This window comes from Dermacentor albipictus, chromosome 1 (assembly GCF_038994185.2).
Source record: "Dermacentor albipictus isolate Rhodes 1998 colony chromosome 1, USDA_Dalb.pri_finalv2, whole genome shotgun sequence".
Classification (NCBI taxonomy): domain Eukaryota; kingdom Metazoa; phylum Arthropoda; class Arachnida; order Ixodida; family Ixodidae; genus Dermacentor; species Dermacentor albipictus.
This window is the reverse complement of record NC_091821.1, coordinates 103,392,611-103,413,003: the sequence shown is the minus strand read 5'-3', so window position 1 is coordinate 103,413,003 and position 20,393 is coordinate 103,392,611. Positions and strand designations below refer to the sequence as shown.

At 46.7% G+C, this 20,393-nt stretch overlaps 1 protein-coding gene across 4 annotated transcripts in view; it reads left to right on the top strand.

Annotated features, from left to right (window-relative positions):
- LOC135914200 (GTPase-activating Rap/Ran-GAP domain-like protein 3) overlaps positions 1-14,471 on the top strand; it is a 557,065-nt gene extending 542,594 nt beyond the window's left edge. For all 4 annotated transcript variants that reach the window (XM_065446945.1, XM_065446944.1, XM_065446946.2 and 1 more), the window contains 8 exons: positions 2,265-2,414; positions 5,242-5,355; positions 6,137-6,514; positions 7,310-7,390; positions 7,560-7,678; positions 10,550-10,670; positions 12,278-12,459; positions 13,901-14,471. In XM_065446945.1, the coding sequence (XP_065303017.1) occupies positions 2,265-2,414; positions 5,242-5,355; positions 6,137-6,514; positions 7,310-7,390; positions 7,560-7,678; positions 10,550-10,670; positions 12,278-12,459; positions 13,901-14,113 (1,358 nt within the window). In that variant the 3' untranslated portion in view covers positions 14,114-14,471. The remainder of the gene's footprint in view (positions 1-2,264; positions 2,415-5,241; positions 5,356-6,136; positions 6,515-7,309; positions 7,391-7,559; positions 7,679-10,549; positions 10,671-12,277; positions 12,460-13,900) is intronic.
- Positions 14,472-20,393: the final 5,922 nt, after the last annotated feature.

Below are 20,393 nucleotides of genomic sequence, written 5' to 3'. Positions count from 1 at the left end.
GGTGTCGATGATTGAAGGGAAGCTAAAAGCTCCGTTAGATATCCTGAGGGTAGACGTACCGTCAATACGCCTACCCTCAGTGATAGTACTATCAGTGTAATATGCATGTTTCTCGTGAAAGAAGTATGGAGAAAGCTGTTTTGGGGGGCGGGGTATAAAAGTTTACTCATGTCCGAATTCCTGGTTTTGTAAAGTTCTCGTGGACGTTTCAAGAGGGGTCGTTATTAGTTAATACTGCGAGCCTGTGGCACTTGGGGCTAGCGACACTTTTTTGCATATGACTTGGCACACAAAACAGCGCACACGAAAAATGGACGAGAAGCGACAGGGGCAAGCACCGAACTTTCAGCTTAAGCTTTATTATACACTCACGTGGGGAATGTAAGCGCCTGCCAAGCTGTTTTAGCATGAACAAATGCCAGCTCCCACAGATTTATCTGCCTTTATACGTAACGCGTGTCCGAGCCAGCGTGCGTGAAATATTTAAAAGGAAAACAAGGTATTCTACATTGATGAAACCGACTAGACGTTGTAGCAGAGCATCTGAAAAAGTCTCTAGTATATATTGTATGCTTGTTATTTATCATTTTAGTAGTTATTAAATAACTAACTTCTTAATTAACAACTTCCTGGCCTATACATCAATAGGAGGTCCCGTGAGTATATTTGGAAACATCAGTATAAGTTTGCGGCGCTCTATCTTTAGCGTAGCTCTCTTTTCTTATTGCCAGAAAAAGCCCACGAAATATGAAAAAAAGTTTGCTAGACCTAATATCATCCCAGCAAAATCACCTCCAACCCACAAACAGAACGTGATTCGAACATTAAATTATAGCGACCAAAGTTTAGATAGAAATGCAACATGAGCAATGCGCACAGCTGAACGTCCTGCACTGCGAATAAAAGTATGCTCATGTCAATCACCTCGAACAACATCTCAGTTTAGGCAGTTTAAATCGTGTCAGCCAAAACCTGGTCCATTGCCCCATTTTGCAGAATGAACAGTCGGACGCAAGGTGTTCCCAACGAATCAAACTTCATAACCAACGCAAAAACGCATGAGCACTGAGTACAATTACAACACAGCGCCCAAAAACCCTTAAAACTCAACTGTTGTCAAAACTGCTCTTCGGCGTTGCTTCTGCAAAAATCTCCACAAACTATACCATGCGCAAAGCATGCTGTCCTCCAACTTGACCGTCCATAATTATCAGTGCATATTCACCGAAGTCCGCGATGTCCTTCGTGGCACGTTCACTCACCAGTTGCACGAGGTACTGGGATGCGACATAGAGCAGTCCGCCAAGGCCTTCTCGTTGTTGTCGAGACGCAGAACTGACCCGTCCAATCTTCTTGCGTGCCAAAGCCCGTCTGCCTTTGCGCCGCTCGTGCTGCTACGCTGTTGTTGTTGCCTTAAAACATCGCCCGTAGCCACGAGGGGCATTGGCTACACACGGGTTGGATTCTTTTCACGTATTCTCCGTCTGTAGATGTAGATACTTGTGATCTACTGGCACGTACCCACTCTGGGCGATTGGTTAAGAATCGGGTAGGTTATAGTAACGTGTAAAATAAGTAAAAACTTTATTATAGGTAAGCTGTAATCGAAATATAGAAATCGTAGAGCCTGCGTGATTTTAGGAAACTGCAAATTATATCATGGCTGCTACTAAGTAAAAAGGATTCAAGTTCAATTTTGGTGAAAGAGGAGGAGGCTCAAAAATGTTGTATTCGGAGCTTAAATCTCATTAATCCTAAAAGAAAACTTTCGATCGCAGCGCTCACCTTCCCGTCGCTATGCCCAAGTGCAGAGGCACCCAAAGAAAGCCTATTTTTAACAGTTAAATCTAATCCAAGAAGGCGGAGTGGTGTTTCTAGGGTTCGTTTTCTTAAGCCAAGACGCCGCGCCTTTCCTCTTCGTTTTCAGAGTGATCATTTCTATTGTCTGTCATTCTTAATTCTGACACGTAGGCACTTGTGTTTCTTTTTTTAGGACAACCTATGTGCATAATGCACAAAACTTAAGTATACCACTAGTTTAAGGAATAAAGACTAGACTTGTGCACCATCATTTCCTTTTACTTCGTCCAAAAAAATTAAAGAAATGAAAAGAAAACATAAGCTCTTTCAGAGTAGTCTTGACATCGAGTCGCACCAAACTAATTTTATTAGTGAAAAGGCGACACTTGAGAAAATGAAGCTAGTCGTTCGCTGCAAAACAAGAACTCCCGTGTCCAACTTCTGCTACCTACTTTATTTTTCAGGTAACAACAAATTGGTTCTCGGGACCGAGTCTGGAATATTTCTCATCGAGGAAGGACTCACGCATAGGATGATATTCGACAAAACTGTACTGGTGAAGCAAGTCAGCGTGGTGGAAGCTCACGGCATACTTCTATTCAGGACAGACAGAGGTAAGTGAGACAGAGACAAGGATAAATGCAAGGCGGGGAGGTCAACCATAGTTGAGAGGCCGGTCGGTTAGCGCGTCGCAGCGCTTCCGTGGATTTGAAGTTTTAATGCGTAAGCATTGCGGCGCTACTTCCCTAGGAAATCTCTCCGCCTGTAACGCGTGACACGATGCCCTCCATAGGTATACATGAATTGAATTCTTTGGCTCCACGTGCCAAAGCCACGATTTCATTATAAGGCGCGTCGTATTGAGGATTCCGAATTTATTTTGACCACCAGGGGATCTTTAACGTGCCCCCAATACACGGGACATGAGTGTTGTTCCATTTGGCCCCCATCGAAATCTGGCCACGCGGTGCAGCGGTGCAGTGTGCAGCGGTGGCGTAGAGATAGAGCATCCGCCTCGCGTGCAAGAGGACCGTGGTTCGAATACCAGTGCTGCACAATTTTCTTCCGGATTAAAAAAAAAACCTCGTGTTGATAAAATTGCATAAACATGCCTGGAGTGCGGCCTGATACCGGTGACCACAACCGCTAACGCACTCCCTCACCAGAGCAGGATTGGTCACCCTGGTGCAGTACTTGGCCACAACCTCCTATATGAATACAACAATCAAACCCCGGCCCTCAATCCCCAGCAGCTGCAGATCAACTGCTGGGGATTGAACCCTACAGCTAGAATAGAACTGGCAGAACTTTCGAAGTTACTCAACAAGCGTAAGGCAGCTGACATAAGGAAGTATAATATGGATAGAATTGAACATGCTCTCAGGAACAGAGGAAGCCTAAAAGCAGTGAAGAAATTAGGAATTGGCAAGAATCAGACGTATGCGTTAAGAGACAAAGCCGGCAATATCATTACTATTATGGATGAGATAGTTCAAGTGGCTGAGGAGTTCTATAGAGATTTACACAGTATCAGTGGCTCCCACGACGATAGTGGAAGAGAGAATAGTCTAGAGGAACTTGAAATGCCACAAGTAACGCCGGAAGAATTAAAGAAAGCCTTGGGAGCTGTGCAAAGGGGGAAGGCAGCTGGGGAGCATCAGGTAACAGCAGATTTGTTGAAGGATGGTGGGCAGATTGTTCTAGGAAAACTGGCCACCCTGTATACGCAGTACCTCATGACCTCGAGCATACCGGTAGGAGGGTATACAGCGTGTTTCTACAAAAATCAAGTAATATTTTAAAATAAGCGTTGCAATGAATGGACGGTCACATTGGAGGCATGCCGTCAGTGACGGCGACCACGCGGTGATGCGTGATGCGGGATAATGGGTCGCTAAGTAACCAATATCCATAAATTAAGTTTCAAACTTTTAGTTTCAGCGGGCTCATCGTAATTGGAAAATTGCGGTGAGCTCTCCATACATGCCTGCTCAGCTGTAGCACCTGGAAAAATGCGATTTCCCGAGCTACTGTGGCACCACGAATTTCCGCTACGGTAGCGCGCCGATCCGAAACTGGGGCGTTGCGACGAACGCAGCGCCGCGCCTCTCGAGGCTACGTTTTGTTTACACGTCAACTATAGCAGCGGGCAGCCAGGGCGGTGCGGGTCAATGCGCATCGCTGTGTGTGTGTGTGTGTATATATATATATATATATAATTTGCCTGTTCGTGGACAAAAACTCAAACAATCACAGCGGGAGTCGCTCGCCTCCCGCTGTGATGGCGCTCGCCTCTATGCATCCGCAGCAGCGGCGCCGCCGGCTGTGCGGGTGAGAGACAAGAAAAAAAAAAACAGTATAGACACTTTCGCGCATAGCTTTCGCCGCAAGCCTTTCGCGGTGAAGATTACTGTTGCATAAGCTGCTGTTGCCCGGAAGCGGCAACTGTAGCATACGAAGCAGGGAGTGACGTAACTACACTTTCGTATGTAAAAGGCCAACATGCCTAGCAACTTATTTCATTTGTGTTCTGATAGTGCTATGAACAGGCCACGCTTAGTTAGCACTACCGAAGAGCAGCGTGAGCACGATGAGCGGCGACGTGAACAGCAACGTCAATATCCACAACGGCGTCGCGTGCTCAGGCTAAATAGGACGTAGAGGTTCCTGTCTAAAGCAAGCCACGCACATTTAGGACGCCCGAAGAGCAGCCCGAATACGACAAGTGATGAAAGGAACATCAACGTTAGTATGCACAATGGCGTCGTGCTCAGGCTCGGCAGGACCCAATTGAAGGCTACGTCACACGGGTCTATCGGATCAGGCGATACCACAGCTTCGCTGGCCAGCCACCCTTAAAGCGTACATTAGAGCGCGTTCTATTTTTCTTGTTTATTTTGATATGAAATTAGGCAGCTGGAAACGAAGTTTGTGAGAGTCTGCATTACTTAAAACATTAGTGTTCATGAAGACACGACACAGCGTCAAGCATCCTGCTTGATTTCATTAGACGTGTTTGTGCGTTAATAGAAGGCTTTACGGGTGCCTTACGGCAAGTTTTCCATGGTTTCGTAGCTGGGTGAAGATTGCCTACAAAAGAACAGTGAAAATTAATCAGCTTTTGCGAGGTTGGAGCTTGAGCTGGCTCATAATGCTCGATCCCAAACTATCAGGGGATATCCATAACATTGTGCGACTTCGTAACCTTTCGTTACTAAAAAAAAAAACAAAAACAAAAAAAAGGTGGAAGGGTAAGCGAGCAGTGCGCTTAGAAGTTCGCAAATTACTTGTGCACGCGTGATCTATATTGCGCTATTCGTTAAAGAAAACAAAAAAAGCTCCCGTCTCTTATCTATAGCTGCTAAGCAGAAGCAAATGTAAAGATTTTTCTCCTCCCTCGTTGCTGAAGCGCTTTTCTCTTTCTCTTTTCTTTCTTTGCAGGAAGAGACAGCAGAGTACACGTATTTAGACTCACTGACTTTGAGGGCGACTCGGCCAATTCTCTAGTGCGCACGCGGGCCGACCTCCGGGACCACAAGCTGGAGCGAACCAAAGGTGAGCGAAGCCTTCCGGCGCCGTTATAGAAGCTCGTGTGTCCGAGGTCGGCTTTGCGTATTGTCTACCTTTAGTGCTGCCTGAAATCTTATCCACGAAATTCATTACCGGGATGCAAGGCCTTGCCGCTAAGTATTTTTTATCACTATTGCCAAGACATATAAAAACATTCAGGTTGATAACGCATTTTTTCCCCTCTAAATGATTACTTACCGATGTTGCTTTTAACCCCCAAGATAGAAGACAACAGGCTACTTGTTCTATCTTTCAACTCGTGTCCCCTCCCCCCTCCCCCCCCCAAAAAAACAACATTTCGCGCTCTTAAACGAAATTATTCAGAACTATTGTGCTATTCTGCAATTGGTTTTACTGTGAAAGGCTTTACTGTGTTACTACTTTACTGTTTTACTGTGAAAATCACATTAACACAGTAGTATCATCTTTTTCTGAGCTAGCGCGAACAGTCGCTTAGTTAGCGCGTTTAATGAATGGCCCATAGAGTGTTTGTAGGCGGTCATGTCGCACTGTTGTCCTGTAAGAGAGTTATTGCAGACTAGCATGCCCTAGACGAGGCGGGGCATGTTGTGCGCACGTGCACGATGTGCGCTGTCGCCATGCCGCCCGTTTCACTACCCATGCCAGGTTATCGGTCTGCTATTACCTGAGCAAGGGTCAGCTGCTAACCCTGTAAATTACAGTCAATTAGTAGGACCACGTTTCTTTCGCTTTATCCCAAGATCCAGCAAAAAAACAAAAAAGCGCGTGTCTGGCGGGGCCGCAGGGTGCCACCTGTACGCGCTGAGCCGTCCGGGAGGCTCGCACCTGCGCATGGCGGCGGCCGTGGGACGGCGGCTGCTGGTGCTGCAGTGGCGCCACTCGGCCGCCTGGACCACGTGGTGCGCCGCGTCGGACACCGACACCGTGGACGGGTTCCAGCTGGTGCGCGAGCTGCTCGTTCCCGAGGCGCCCGCGCTGCTCACGCTCGTCGACAGCCCCGACAACCACATCTGCGTCGGCTACCGCCACCAGTTCGACCTCGTCAGCGAGAAGACGGGCGACGCCACCCGGCTGCACACCGTGGACGCCGCCAAGGCGCACCTTGTCGCAGCGCTCGACATCTACGAGGACGACGAGGCCGAGCTGCTGCTCTGCTACAACCGTGCGTACACACTTGTCTCGCGTCGCGCGAGCCCCCGCTGAACGGGGCGTGTCGAGTTTATTAGGATCGCCTCGCGCGCGACATTGTTGAGTTGCTTTTACGGGGTGGGCGGTAACCGAAAAACCTCCGTTGGGCTGTGGGTGAACAAAAATTCAACGGTCGATTATTTGTCTAATGAACTCGCAATAAGTAATACAGACAGCTGCTTTAAGGAGGGCTGAAAGTTAGGCTAGTCAGTATGGTCCATCTCTGGTGCTGGCGCAGCAGAGACGCGGGGCTGTTGTTTATTCGCCAGCCTCCTTCCACCCACCAATACGAACCAACTCGCCCAGCAAACAACGTTACTGCATTTATAGAGCTCTGCAGTGTATCCACTAATCTAGAAGTTGAGGGATGCCAATTTATGGCCGGTTTATCTTTCTTCACACCTTCGTCGTTTTCTAGCTAAACTGTGCGCGACAGCTGTCGAGCGATTTCCACCGCGCGCATTCACCTTTTCGCTAAATGTCTCCACTTGTCTCCAAATGTATCCAAGTGTTGGCTGTTGTTATTGTCCAGTTATAATGTTATCTTCATTGTCATAATGTGTGTACTGAGGAACATCGGCGTGTCTATTATCATGAAAAACCCAGAAAACATGCAACTGTGGGAGAATTTCTTAGTTGTGAAAATACCAGAGGAAAAAAAAAACAGAACTTCCACCCCAGTGTCTAACCTTCTTCCTCCCTTAGACTTGATGACGATGATAATGACTCTAACAACGTTCTTTTTTCTTCTTTTGCTTTAATTTTTCAGATACAACACACTTCCAGAAGTTGAATGACGAGAATACGACGGAATTCGACTTCCAGTGGAACGCTGTGCCTGACAACATTGGTACGACATAGATCGACCATTTTAAAGAATTATGTCTCATGCTATATATATTAATTCAATTTCATTTATTATTTTGCACGTGCACACTCGCGTTCTGGATGCATACGCTAAGAATAACTGATTCTGTAGCGAAATGGTGTCCCTTCCCTACTTCTTTTTTTTCCCACAGTGTGTGTGTTTCCTTACATCATGGCCTTCACGTATGAGAGTATTGAGATTCGGCTCATCATCAACGGAAATCTCGTGCACAACATGACCATGCCCAAGCTGAAGCTCATCACTTCCAAGGTGAGCATATGTGCAGAATTTTGCATTGTTGTAAATGTTAACCAGTAACGAGAAAGACAGGGACGTTAATGAGACCACGATCCGTTTGGATACTCTGTACTGCGATAGGGCACACAAGGGTCGCTGTAACGTAAAGCTATTCCAATCTATTTCTATTCTATTCCTAACCCTCCACGATTGGTCGAACATTTTTCAGGTCACCCCCACATCGCCTGTCTGTCACGCGAGGTCACGAAAACCGCATCTCCCAATCTGATATGACGTGCACGCCTTAATTATGCGTGATTAGACCGAACAAAAGCAAATCAATATTTCCGATTCTGCGCGCTTTTTTTAGTATTATTCCTTCACTATTGGTCAAAAATTTTCCGGCTGTACCCATTTTGCCTGTCTGTCAGGGGCGACGTCACAAAAGTACGAAAACTCACCATGTCAAAGTGACGTCTACGCACTTCATATGAATTAATATGCCGAACTAAACTGCATTATTTTTGGAATAGCCGGTGAATTCCCCGTTCCAGGAACAATGGGATAAAGGTTCGATGTTCACCAATTGCTCTGGCACTGGCTACTCGGAGCTGCTAGGGAGAATGGATTTCTCTGCGTATAATAAAAATGTTGCGTGGCAGTATGACTTTTTCGAGCCCTTTCGGCACGTATACAACATCGCTAGGCCAATGCTAGGCCAATTCTTCTTCGCTGAGGATCCATTTTAGTGGGATTTTCAACCTTCCCTTGAACACCGACGCAAGTTAAGGGGCAGAGGACTAATCGCACACGTCGTAACCACCCTCCTCATCGGGTTATCTAGTTTATTTGCGCTAGGCCAGACCCACCGAAACCCTCTCCACTTCTGCGTGCTTGTTGCGTCTGGTCAGCCAATTAGGTCCAGGCCAAAAGCAAACAAAAGTTACCTCCTATAAACGAGGGGTGCCTTTGACTGGGGTGTTAAAACAACACCGCGGGTCCTCTCCCCATGCTTTCGTCGATGGTTACATGACGTCAGGAGCTCGGAACCAAATCAGAATGGAATAGTTTTGCGGTATGCGGCCCTAAGATTCAAAAGTAAAATATGAAATAAAAAGCCCCGTCGCAAATGTATGTCAATGTGGGCAACTGATACATCGGAGACAGCGAAGCGGTATAAACGACTTGTCACACTCTTCGCAACTGTACTGAGTGTCTGTCTGTATGTTGGCGGTATGATGATTCACATGCCGCTTTAGCGGCCGCAGACCAAGGCATAATGACACGTTGTTACTGCGAATTCGTTCTGTAGTAAAATATTCATTTGCGTGTTATTCATGAAGTTCATATTCAAAATTGGGTGGCGCATACGCGGAGCGTGCCCTGTGGCGCGGACTCCTTCCGTCTCGGACAACCGTGGCACTGTCAGAGCGCCGAGCACGCAGTGCGAAGCAGCAGCCGGGATGTTCCAAACGCCCGAGGGATACGGGCCAACCACTGGCGACAACAAAGTGACGCTTCGGCATTAAAGCCTCTGTATCGGCCACTATGATCCCGTTTGCACGGAAGTTTAGGTGGCCGACGAAGCAAACTGCGTCGTCCTCCTTAGTATTTACGCAGTCATAGTTTGAGACATAGCAGAGGCAAGATTCGCCAGTAAAACAAAACAAAAACACTTTTCTCTTTGGGAAGTTCTTGGGGCGGTCAAATACGATAAGTAAGCTATCGTGGCACCGACGGTTTGACCAGGTGACTGCTAGTTTTTCAGCCGTCGATGAGGTAACGCTCAAGTTATGATAACCAAAGAGTGAACCCAGATAAGCCAATGAAGCTGGAGACGTGCCGAGGATTGAATTTGATGTCTTGATACCATTAGCTCATTCATCTGAAGGCGTCGCCTGTGCTCGCAGAGATCCCAAACTTTGCCAAACTCGGCGCTTTCTGCATAGCGCCCCGGGCTGGCATTCACGAAAAAGCTCTTACGCTAGAATTGTTCGTAACAGTAAAAACCAGCCAATCCGTTAAGTGCTTAGCAATTTTTATCTTTAGGGCGGTTTAAGAAAGAACTTTTTTCATTTATTCTTTACTCTTAAACGTTGTGTAACTAATTTACATTGCTATATTTTCTTGTTGCTTTTTTGTACTTTTGCATTATTCACTGTGTTTATAGTTTATAGCGTATATTACTCATGTATACTCGCTGTCATTGCATTGTTACAACTGATTACGTAACGCTGTTTTGTTGCTATTTTTGTATTTATTTCCACTTAATTTCTGACAGGAGTTCCCCTTTAAGCCGTGTGCTATGAGACCTCCTTCTGAATGAGTATTTGTACTCAATGCTTGTATTTGATTACGAATAAGTAAATATGTCTCTCACAATGAAAGCAGCCAGCCAATGACAAAGATTATTTACGAACGAAGAGCTCTGTAAATTCGGCCCCGATTCTTTGCAAGCAAGAAGCATCAAGCTAATACATTCAAGGGATCCCAACCAGAAATTTCCAGCACCGTGCACAGTAGATCTGTCGAAAAGGCCTTTCAGGCGCGTTCCGGTTTAGTCCGACGGTGGCTGTATACATAGGTGTGGCATGTCTTAACTCATTCGCTCTTTTCGAGGGCACAACCCTGTGTGCTAATCAGCGCAACAGACACAAGTAGTCTGTTTTTTTGGAAAAGCACTGCCGCAATCCTAATTTTCATTATGGCAACTGCTAGTGGTTTGTCTAGGTTTGACGCTGAATATGAATATATTGTGAAGACGCATTCTAATTCCTAGATGGAGGGAGGTTGACTCCACGCAATTTTGTGGTGACCTTGCGCCTGCGACTGGTGGCAAGGTGATTCCCAGTGGGTGTAGTTATTTCTCGCTAACCTACACTGTCATTGAATTGCTGTTTCCAGAGTGACATCTTTTTCGTGAGCACCGCGCCGGAGTTCTTTCAAGTTCGGAAAGAGCGCATTAAGGAAGACCGCATGGAACGTGATTCCAGCGTGTCGCCTCCATCATCGCCGCATTGCGAGTGTGCGTATTGCCTTCCTTACCATCTTATCGTTTTGCTTGCTGTAGCACTATTAGCTACTTAGGGGTAGCTTTATAAAATGTGCTTAGATGCAGATCAACCCGGAGTGAAGAAAGCGGCTAATGCTTCTGCGGAAACTTTCGTTTCTCTCATCTTCATTCCCTGAGCATGACTATATCGCAGTCATTTAATCTCGTACATTATGTAGTCATTTTTATATTCTGGTGAGATGCTCAAATTGAGGGTGGTCGGTATACCTGTAGATTTCTGGACAGAAGTCCGGCTTCCAAATGCCAGTAGAGGTCACTTCTTCAGGGCTATGTCTAAACCATGAGTGAGAGCTAACTGTCACAAAGAAGAAAAGACCAAAGAGCTCAGATGTTGAGAGATGTCACATCTGCATATTTTTCCCTGAGCTCCCACCCTACACATTCCCTGCGTCGAGATGTGGTCCCGAAGGTGGACTCAAAATATATGACTCTTAGAAGAGGGGTGCGAAATTGAGACACATTCACACAGGACAGACATAGCTTCTATAATAGGTATATTTCACTAATTAGCCTAACAAGAAATAGTCATGTAAGACTATGTACGCTTGCTCAATAGAAGTGTAGCGTGGAGGCCCATGTCCTCCTCGTGAAATTGCGCGGGGTGCAAGCACAACATAACTTTCGGCCTACTCTAAGAAATGTGTCTAATCATGAACGTAGTCGGCTTCCAAAGCCTTTGCAAAACAATGCAAGAAAAAAAAATGGCTGTGGCTTAGCTAAGGTTAAGCCCAGGATGCGAAGCATACTAGCCTTTATTTTAGTTGTTGAACCACTGTTTAGCCTGGTGAACTGCTGTTGCTTGGCTATATTTGGTTCGGCTAGACGAAGAAACAACTCATGCGTTACTCTGCTTCGTCTTCAAGAGTGGAACGCGACAGCGTTCCCGTCGACCCGCCAAGGGGTGTAAGACAATAGGCTACGGCGCAGCGACTACGCGCCCGGCATTGGACGCGGTGAGTGTCGAGCAACGCAGCGTTCGGCGCGGCAACGAAATGTGCGCCTGAGCAAGCGACGCACGCCTGAGCCTTAGAAACAGCTCGTTTCTAAGGCAACACCGCATTCACTAGAGGCGCTTTTGTGCCGCTTTGAAGCATCCTACTCGTGGCTCAGTGGTAGCGTCTCCGTCTCACACTCCGGAGACCCTGGTTCGATTCCCACCCAGCCCATCTTGCAAGAGTTGAGCCCGGCTTGCAGCTGTTGTGACGTCAGTGTCCTAGCGGGAGGAGCGGGAGTTAGGCCGCAGTACCATCTGTGCGACCGCAGGCGAGCGCACGAGCTGAGACCCGGCTATGTAGCTACGCGGCCGCAAGCGAGCGCACGAGTTGAGCCTCCGCTTTTGCAGCTGTTATGACGTCATATGGTAGCTACGCGGCCGCGCGCGGCGCAGCAAGGAAGAGCGTGGTTGTGCGGCTAGTATGCTTCGCATAAAAAACGAAGACCACTGCATGCGTTAACCTCACGTGGCGTAGATTAGCATTGGCTGTACCAGAACTTCCCGACTCAGGACCAGCTGTCCAGCGCACCTTGTGTTGACCTGCGTGCTGTTCATTCCGTTACAGCGACGGGTAGCACGGGCTCCAACGACGGAGCAAAGCCGCTGCGAGTGTACCGCATTTCATTCAGTTGCCTCACTGGCAACTCACCCTGCGAGAGGCGGGTGCCGACACCGTCGTTGCCGTCACCACAGCCCCTGCTTGCCACGCCGTCCTTTGGGTCGTCTTACCTGTCGCCCGATTTCCAGGTCAGTCTACGCGCGATGGTAAATCGAGTGGCCTATTGTGCACATGAAACCTGGTGTGTTCTGAAAACTCGCTCTTAGGCAATGCCCTAAGGCTTAGAGATCCGTTAAAAAAGCAAAGAAGGGGTCTAAATACAGCCCTACATTGCACCGCGTTTGTCAGCAGAGGATGTAAAACAATGTAAAAAAGTGGGATCTAAGAAGAAACAATCAATCGTTTGTCTAAAACTGAGTGCGTGGATCAGCTATCTCTGACCACCCGGCTCATCTAGAATGTAGGCACACACGGCGTTTTCTTTTTTTTTTTTCTGAACCACTAGTCAGAGCACCCTATTCACCCATCGAAATGAGAACTCTTGATCCACAAGAGAACGCAACATTTCTCAGTTTTTCCTATTGGTCGCATTTCCTCATGAACTGATACCAATAAACAGAGTCTTTTCTAAATAATTCCATTATATGTCGCCTATAGTTGTAAGATTATTAAGTCGAGTCCACACTTGGCTATGTATCCTACTCATAATGCACCAGGTTTTCCGTCAGCAAAAAATTTCTCTGAAGAAAAAAAAACACAGGAAACACGATTTTTTTTTGCGTTATCTTATTTACTGCTGAAAAAGGTAGTTCATTATGCGGTAAACCAAGAAGCAGGTTGTGCAGTCTTAGATACATATTCAGTCCCCACATCCGTTAAATTATCTACCACATTCGCTAATTACCTGTGAGTTACCCACCACCCAAACAGCTGGAAGAGCCGTCAACGTTCGAGCGTGGGAAGGAAATGATGGAGATACCACGCCACTCCATGTTCGCTTACTGTGGCATAAAATCATCAAATTTAAGTAAAAAAATATAACGTGTAGCGTTATGACCAGATTTAAGATATAAATTATTTATTATTGTAAAGTGATTATTCATCATCATCATTGGGCTATTATTTAATGTCCACTGAAGACCTCTCCCATCAATGTCCAGTTACCCCGGTCTTGCGCCACTTGAACCCATATTATGCCTGCAAATTTTCTCATTTCATCTCCCCAGCTAGCTCTCTGCCGTACTCGACTGCGCGTCCGTTCCCATGGTACCCACCCTGTAACTCCAATAGGATAATTGTGAGACACACACTTAAGCCGGTGTTTGTAACCAGACTGCGTTCGTTCGGAATTGACTACAACCACAAAAAAAAAAAAGAACTTGGAAAGGAAAGATGATATCATCACTACGCCTTCGTAGCAACTGATAGTGTGCACTATTTTGTTAGAAATAACGTGGCAAAATGAAAACAACTCTACTACTTTTGCTTTATCGCAGCAAGAAATTCAGTGCTCAGTAATTTGGAACGGTAGTGCACAGAATTAAACTGTCTGAGACGCTGTGCCATTGGGCACCGCTCCTCGGCGACTTACAGATGACAGCCGACTTTGTACGCCCCGTGTCGTTGCAGGAAGGGTCGCGACTGCGGCCGGACGTGCGTCCGAGCCGGAGCGCGACCGCGTCGCCCGTACCCCAAATGCCGCTCCTGCTGCCCGGATACCGATCGGTGTCGCCCAGGCGCCCGGGACTCCACAAGGACCACACGCACTCCGCGAGCTCGGACTCGGGCCTGGGCAAGAGCGTCAGCTCTAGCCCTCCCCCCAGTCCGCACAACCACGACTAGCGCCATGTCTCCTTGGGCTGCGCCACACATCCCTGCGTTCGAGACTCCTTGATCGCCGGGGCCCGGGCGACAGACACGTCGGCGAAGCCGCCTATTCGTCCTTCCCTTCGGCGAGACACTCGACGTTTTCCGTTGACCTTACGCGCTTAACAAGACGCGCGATCACTTGTACTCGACGCGGAGCGCCGAGAGGGGCCTGCTTCGACTGCTCCCCAACACGCCTCGTTTGCACTCGAAGGCATTGGAAAAAGCTTACTAGTACATTGTTGGCCTCGTTTCACTTCGCTGATATATTGTGTAAGATCCCGTTCTTGTTTTCGTGTGTGAAACCTGACGTTGTCTTCAATGTGCGGCACATGCGCACTCTAATATATATATATATATATATATATATATATATATATATATATATATATATATATATATATATATATATAATTGTTCTTCTTCAACATCTGTCAAACTGTAAGCAAACACAGTAGATGTCCGGTCACATGCTTTCATCGCTCAAACAAAAGTCGTAGTGGTGCCGTCCTTTCCTACGTTCGCCCTCTTGAAATATGTCATGGTATTTCTTTCACATCCGCATGCTCGCATACGAGTCGCTGTCTGTACTTTCAACTTTCGGTGACGTTCTGCGTACGTCACGCTGTGGCCTGTCAAGACGTCAAGGATTGCATAGGTTTTGTTGTTGTGGTTATTGTTCAATTCTGCCTTAAGCATCTGGCGGCAGCTGCTCGAATGGCTGGTACACGAGCAGCCGCACCGGTTTGGGGAGCAGTTCACGTGAGTGCTCTTGGCGCTTCGCTGGTTGGACGTCCGTGAGAGGCGTCCGGCAAAGCAGCGTTTCGAACTGCTTTCCTGTTCGAAACTGTTTGTTTGTCTCGTGCTTATAACCCACGTAAGTACGTATACTCAGTGCAGACGGTGTAGTAAGTCTCCTACGAAATTAGCTGCAGAATTAATTCTTCACACATTTGTTGGTTCCAGACGGAACGCTTAAGATGGCCTCCAAAAATGTGACCGTGGGAGACTGATGTTCCAGAAACCCAAAATGTTTCTAAAGGAAAAAAAAGAATGAAGGGAGCTTGGGTTTGAACCGATGGCCGCATTTTCTGGCAGAACTACAGACACAAATGGTTGCGTCATGCTTAATAAGAACTTGTCGAAATATGACAGAAAAGAAAAATAATAACGAAATGTCCTCTAATATTGCCAATTCCTTAGCCAGACTACGTCTGCTATATGAAAAAAATATGCGTTACTCTTGTGGACATCCAAGTTGTACTGATGAAAATGACATAAACATCTGTTTTCGCTTCTTATGCTTGCACGTAACTTCCCTGAGACTAAAGACGAGTAACTTGTGCTGCATTGCTCGCTACATATCCACAGAATGGATCTGAAGGAGCAACAGAGAGTGGGCGAGCAAGTTGAATTTAATGGTCAACTCAGGCGATCGTTCGTTTTCCACTGAAAGCAGCACTTTAACCGTTTACCAAGGGATGCAGGAGCTGTGATGGGTGTCGTATCCCCCCACCTTCTTCTTACCTTATTTGTTGAATATGTACCAGCGTACACAGGATCTTCCCTTGCTTGTGATCCGCTGTTGTTTTGTGACGTGCGCTTACACCGTTATTTTCCTGCGTGCCGGCGCTGTCGCTGTTTTCCGCGCCAATGTTGCTGCTAGCTACGTTTGTTGCTCGATGTTAGAAGAAATAACGGGAATTTGTTGGATTTCTGCTAGTCTGACTAACCTGTCATTGTGCCACGTCGCGTAACACACTTTTTCTTTTTCTTTTTTTTTTATTCCGCTGGCAGTCAATTTAAGTGTATCATTTCTTTCAAGAAACTCACTTCCACCTAACCACTGTGTTTTTTCGCAGTGTTATTGCGGGAGTGGTACTCTAACCGCTTAAACAGAGGTACCGCGGGAGTATACACTGCCTTGTATGTATTGTATAAGGTTGAATGGATCTGCTTAGAGTTTACATTTATTCTTAAGATCCAGACCTGAAAGTGTGCTTCCCATTCCTTTTCTTCCCCTCAATTTTCTTTTTCATACTGCCTGTCGTTTTCTCTCGTGAGGAGTAAGGGGAGCGAATTATTGCTGTGTGACAGCAAAGAAGGAAAAAAAAAATGTGGGAAAGTCGGGCGACATCGCGGTGTATTTTTGGCTTGTTCTTCTGCAACATTCAAGTCTTGCTCATCCCCAAAGCGCTATGAGGTGTCCGTGTAACTAGCTTCACTCTAGGGCTGCCCAGTGAAGTGGCGGCACAAGACGCCAAGTATATCGGGCTTCGTTTCATTATCGCGTTGGGGGCCCCATGCTGTCGAGGGGGCAATGCAAGTGGCCGACCGGGCAATAGCGGCACGCAACATGGCATTCTTGTCGTCTGTGCTACACGCCTGTGTGCGACGAAACCAAAGACAAAAAAAAAACAAGTACACAACACCTGCTCATACCCGTCATGTGAGTTCATCCAGTATATAAGCCTTACCTTTTCCATAACATACGTCATAACCCATCAGCAATTAGCCCAAGACGCTAAAGAAACCTCTCCGGGTGTGTGATGCGTGACACGACTGCCTTTCCTTCTGGCTTGATGCCACTCGTTGTATCGACCAACAGTTTGTCACGTCATTTCTTTCATGCTCTAAGAAACTGTAAAGCTGTATATACACCGAGGGCGTTATGGCTGTAGATTAGAATATTAAGCTGTCCTTGTTGTTTTTAGAGCATCACAAAACACGCCAGCAATCGTTCACGAGTGGCCAGGCGTTGAATTGTTGAAGCTTGAACTTCGCGTGACACGCATCTGCTTGTAAACTCAAACAAAAAAAGAAATTAAAACAAGTTATGTCTCGAAACAGCTCTGCCAACCGATGAGAGGTGGGTGATTACGAGCTCATTTGCGGGCATTAGAGAGGCCGATGTTATAGTTTTGGCGCTTAACGACGGGTCTTGTTCGTCTTTCGTTGCCTGTGTGATATAAACGAATGTTTGAGCCACTGTGACAAGGGTGGGTGTTAACGTGAACTCTATAACCGTAGCTCTAACTGCAGTTTGAAAACACGAAAAAGCGCATACTTAGAGCTAACGCATCTATATCTACCGTTTTGATCTTCAATCGCGTGAGTTTGCTCCTCAATAGGGAACGCTTGCTAGCCTCGCAGTGAGTGCAACAGCGCAAGACTCACTTTAACCTATACAAGCACCCACGGTGGCATCTTCAGTCGAAAATTTTATGCCAAGACATCTTTTCCTCTCGTTTATAGCTTCCCGCCTAACGGGTTAAAATTTATGCACCCAGGGAGCTAAATCCCTACCGTTTCAGCCATTGCACACATTGCAAAGTTTTCAAGCTGCTGTCCCTGTTCTGATTTCACGTCGCTATTTGCCTGTGAGTGTATTCCACGCTAAAATCCTGTTCATGCTCAAGTGTGTAAACTTCGGCATTCGTTACGATCAGGTAGCTTAGAACATTTCTTACGTGCAGCTGTGTGAAACTGCGCGTCTACTGCAGCGCCTCCCCCTCCTCCCAAGAAAGAGACCCACTCCCCGAGAACCTCGAGCGTTTAGTACTCGCACGCTGAAAGACGATTGGAACAACCGACGGCGACGTGTGGGTGAGGTGCTCCGCCACCGTTTGTTCTGGTCTTGCGCTTGACAGAGAAAGGGTAGAGAAGATTAGACGGATTGCAGACGCATCCATTGCATCGTACAGCTGGCCCAACCAAGGAACATCGGAAGCATTGCGCAGCTGCTGCAGGAGACGAGGGAGAAGACAAAACACAAATGCGCGCAAAGAGCGCCCGAGCTTAGCGATGCTCCGACGCAATGCGGAGTGCGAGTACAGGGCTCGACAAAACTTGTGGACTTAAGGATGAGTGTACAGTTTGTACAACGTTTTAATATATTTGTAAAACATTGCACACGTTTTTTGTACAGCGAGGACAAACCATCGCCACGGTAGCTTTCGGCTCTTTAGTGATGTAGAGCTCGCGGGCGCGTGCCGTCGGCGCTACTCGCCGCGACGGGGCGGCAGCCTGACGCGGCCCGGACGCCGAGGTGGCGCAGCTCCGTCGTCTTTTATTTTCGTTTCTTTCCCCATGGGTAACGCGGAGAAAAAAAATAACATTGTGCGTACAAAGGAGTGCTTATTTATTTTTGTATGCGCGATGCATGTAAATACACTCTCGATACCGCAAATGGGCGCATATTGCGTTTTCGTTTGGATTCTGGTCAAATTTGGGAAAGGAGAGGGTAAAATGAGGAGGAGCTTTTTAAAGAGTACGATGGACAGTGAAGGTGGTGGGCGAGTATTTCGGCGCAGTGGGGAAAAAAATGAAGCAAGTATTTCTTAGTTGTTGATGTTACTTTCTTTTCTCCCAACACCTTGTTCTTGTTGTTTCCAGTGTTCACGTTTCTGTTGCTGTCTCGAATGTGAGGTACAAGCCTTGAGAGTACAATTTTTTCGATTTATTAACTCCATCACCATCGCCCCGCAACACGTCGTTGTTGTTTCCAAGCAGCCTCTCCTCAGTGTAGCCACTAGATGTAACGCGTACACAGGGTGTCTTTTTGGTTGCACGAAAACCTTAATAAGCTTGTGCTTTCCATTCGCACATGTATATCAACGGCAAGCGCTTTCTGTTTTACGTGATCATTCCCTGATAAGGTTACGAGACGTAGTAAGACGTCTGAGTGAACTTGTTTTAAAAGCTAAAGTGCAACCAAAATAAAAGTCTGTATGTATATAGAAGATGTGTGTATATCATATACTCGCCACACTATGGGAGCGTCTATTAGCTCTTGTCTTTCCTCTCCCATGTACGTGCGTCCACGGATCATCTCCAAAACTAAGAAGCATTATTTTGCTGTCATGGATGAAAAACGTTTTGTGCTATATTATAAAAACCTGTGTGTAATATCAGCAATATAAGTGGATTTTCGCGGAACTCTCTGCGTTGTCTCGGGCACTAGTTCATGACTCAGTGATCATTCATCAATGCACCTTGGTGTTTAACTGACTTGTCTTTAGTTCTGCGTGTTCGTGTTTCACGTTCTTCTCTTCAGTCACTGGCAACGTCTAAGAACAGCAACAAAAAAGGGGCATTGTTTCAAGAAAAGCAGATTTACGCCAACTCAAATGAGATAACTCGAGAAAAGAGAACATCGCCGGGTAAAGCCGTAAACAGTCTGTGATTACATCTTTTCTTAATGGTCAAGTTTTCTTATAAGTGAGATGGGTTGACCCGCCCTTACATTTATGTGGTACAGATGTTAAGCAGTCATGGAGGCAAGCTCGGCTATTGAATCACACGTTCGTATCGCTGTGGTGCGGGTAGCTTGCAAGACGTTAAGAGCCCTTTTCTGATTTGCTTTTGTGGTTCACACCACTGAGCCTTTAAGCAAGAACGCATCCATGTATATGCGCTCCGCTTTCATACTGTCACCAGCAGAAAACTTCCGTTCACTCACCGACTGGCGAAGTGAAACGCTGAGAAACGTCCAACGGCATAGTTCCGCTCATACCTTGGAGTTCAACGCTAAAGTACGAAACGAATGCAGTGCTGCTTGGAGGCCAAACAGCTAATCTATGTCCTGAGTGAGAAGTAAAAGCGCTCAATTAAAACACTTTATGGGCGTCCGGCGGAACGTGTCGGGATGCTCACAAGAAGTTCATCTGTGAACCTGGATTGCGAAACAGAAACCGTTGGTGGCACTGCGTCTAACGTGTACCTGCGTCTAGCCCACATACAGTTAGCCAGAGCATATCTCCGTGCATATCTCGGTTACAGATTCAGTCGCTTAGGCAACAGATAAAGCCACGCGTGCTGGGGACGAATTTTGTCATCACACCACGGCACATTGCTTCGGGGTACAGGCTCGCCAACGTCAGTGATCAGCCACACTGTTAATATTCTGATTTAAATGATAATCCAGTGATCATCATGTTTAATGCAGAATTAGGAGTCTCAGAGTACGAGGAAAAACCAGAAAAATTATCATTAGGTGAGCAGAGAACTCTTCGCTATTCATGTGCACGTGAAGTGACTGACACGCAGTGTTACAAGTACACAGGCGTTCCAGTTCAAAATTGATACGAAAGCAAATCCGTGTGGCTTCGAAAATGCTGCAACCTGATTTAGTACTGTGCGGTATCGGAACGCTTGCGCATGTGCGTTTTTCCTATATGCAGAAAAGTAACGGTTCTTGGCCGGTACGTAAGCAAAAAAGGAAAGGAAAAGCTGTTCTTAGAACGGCGTTATGATC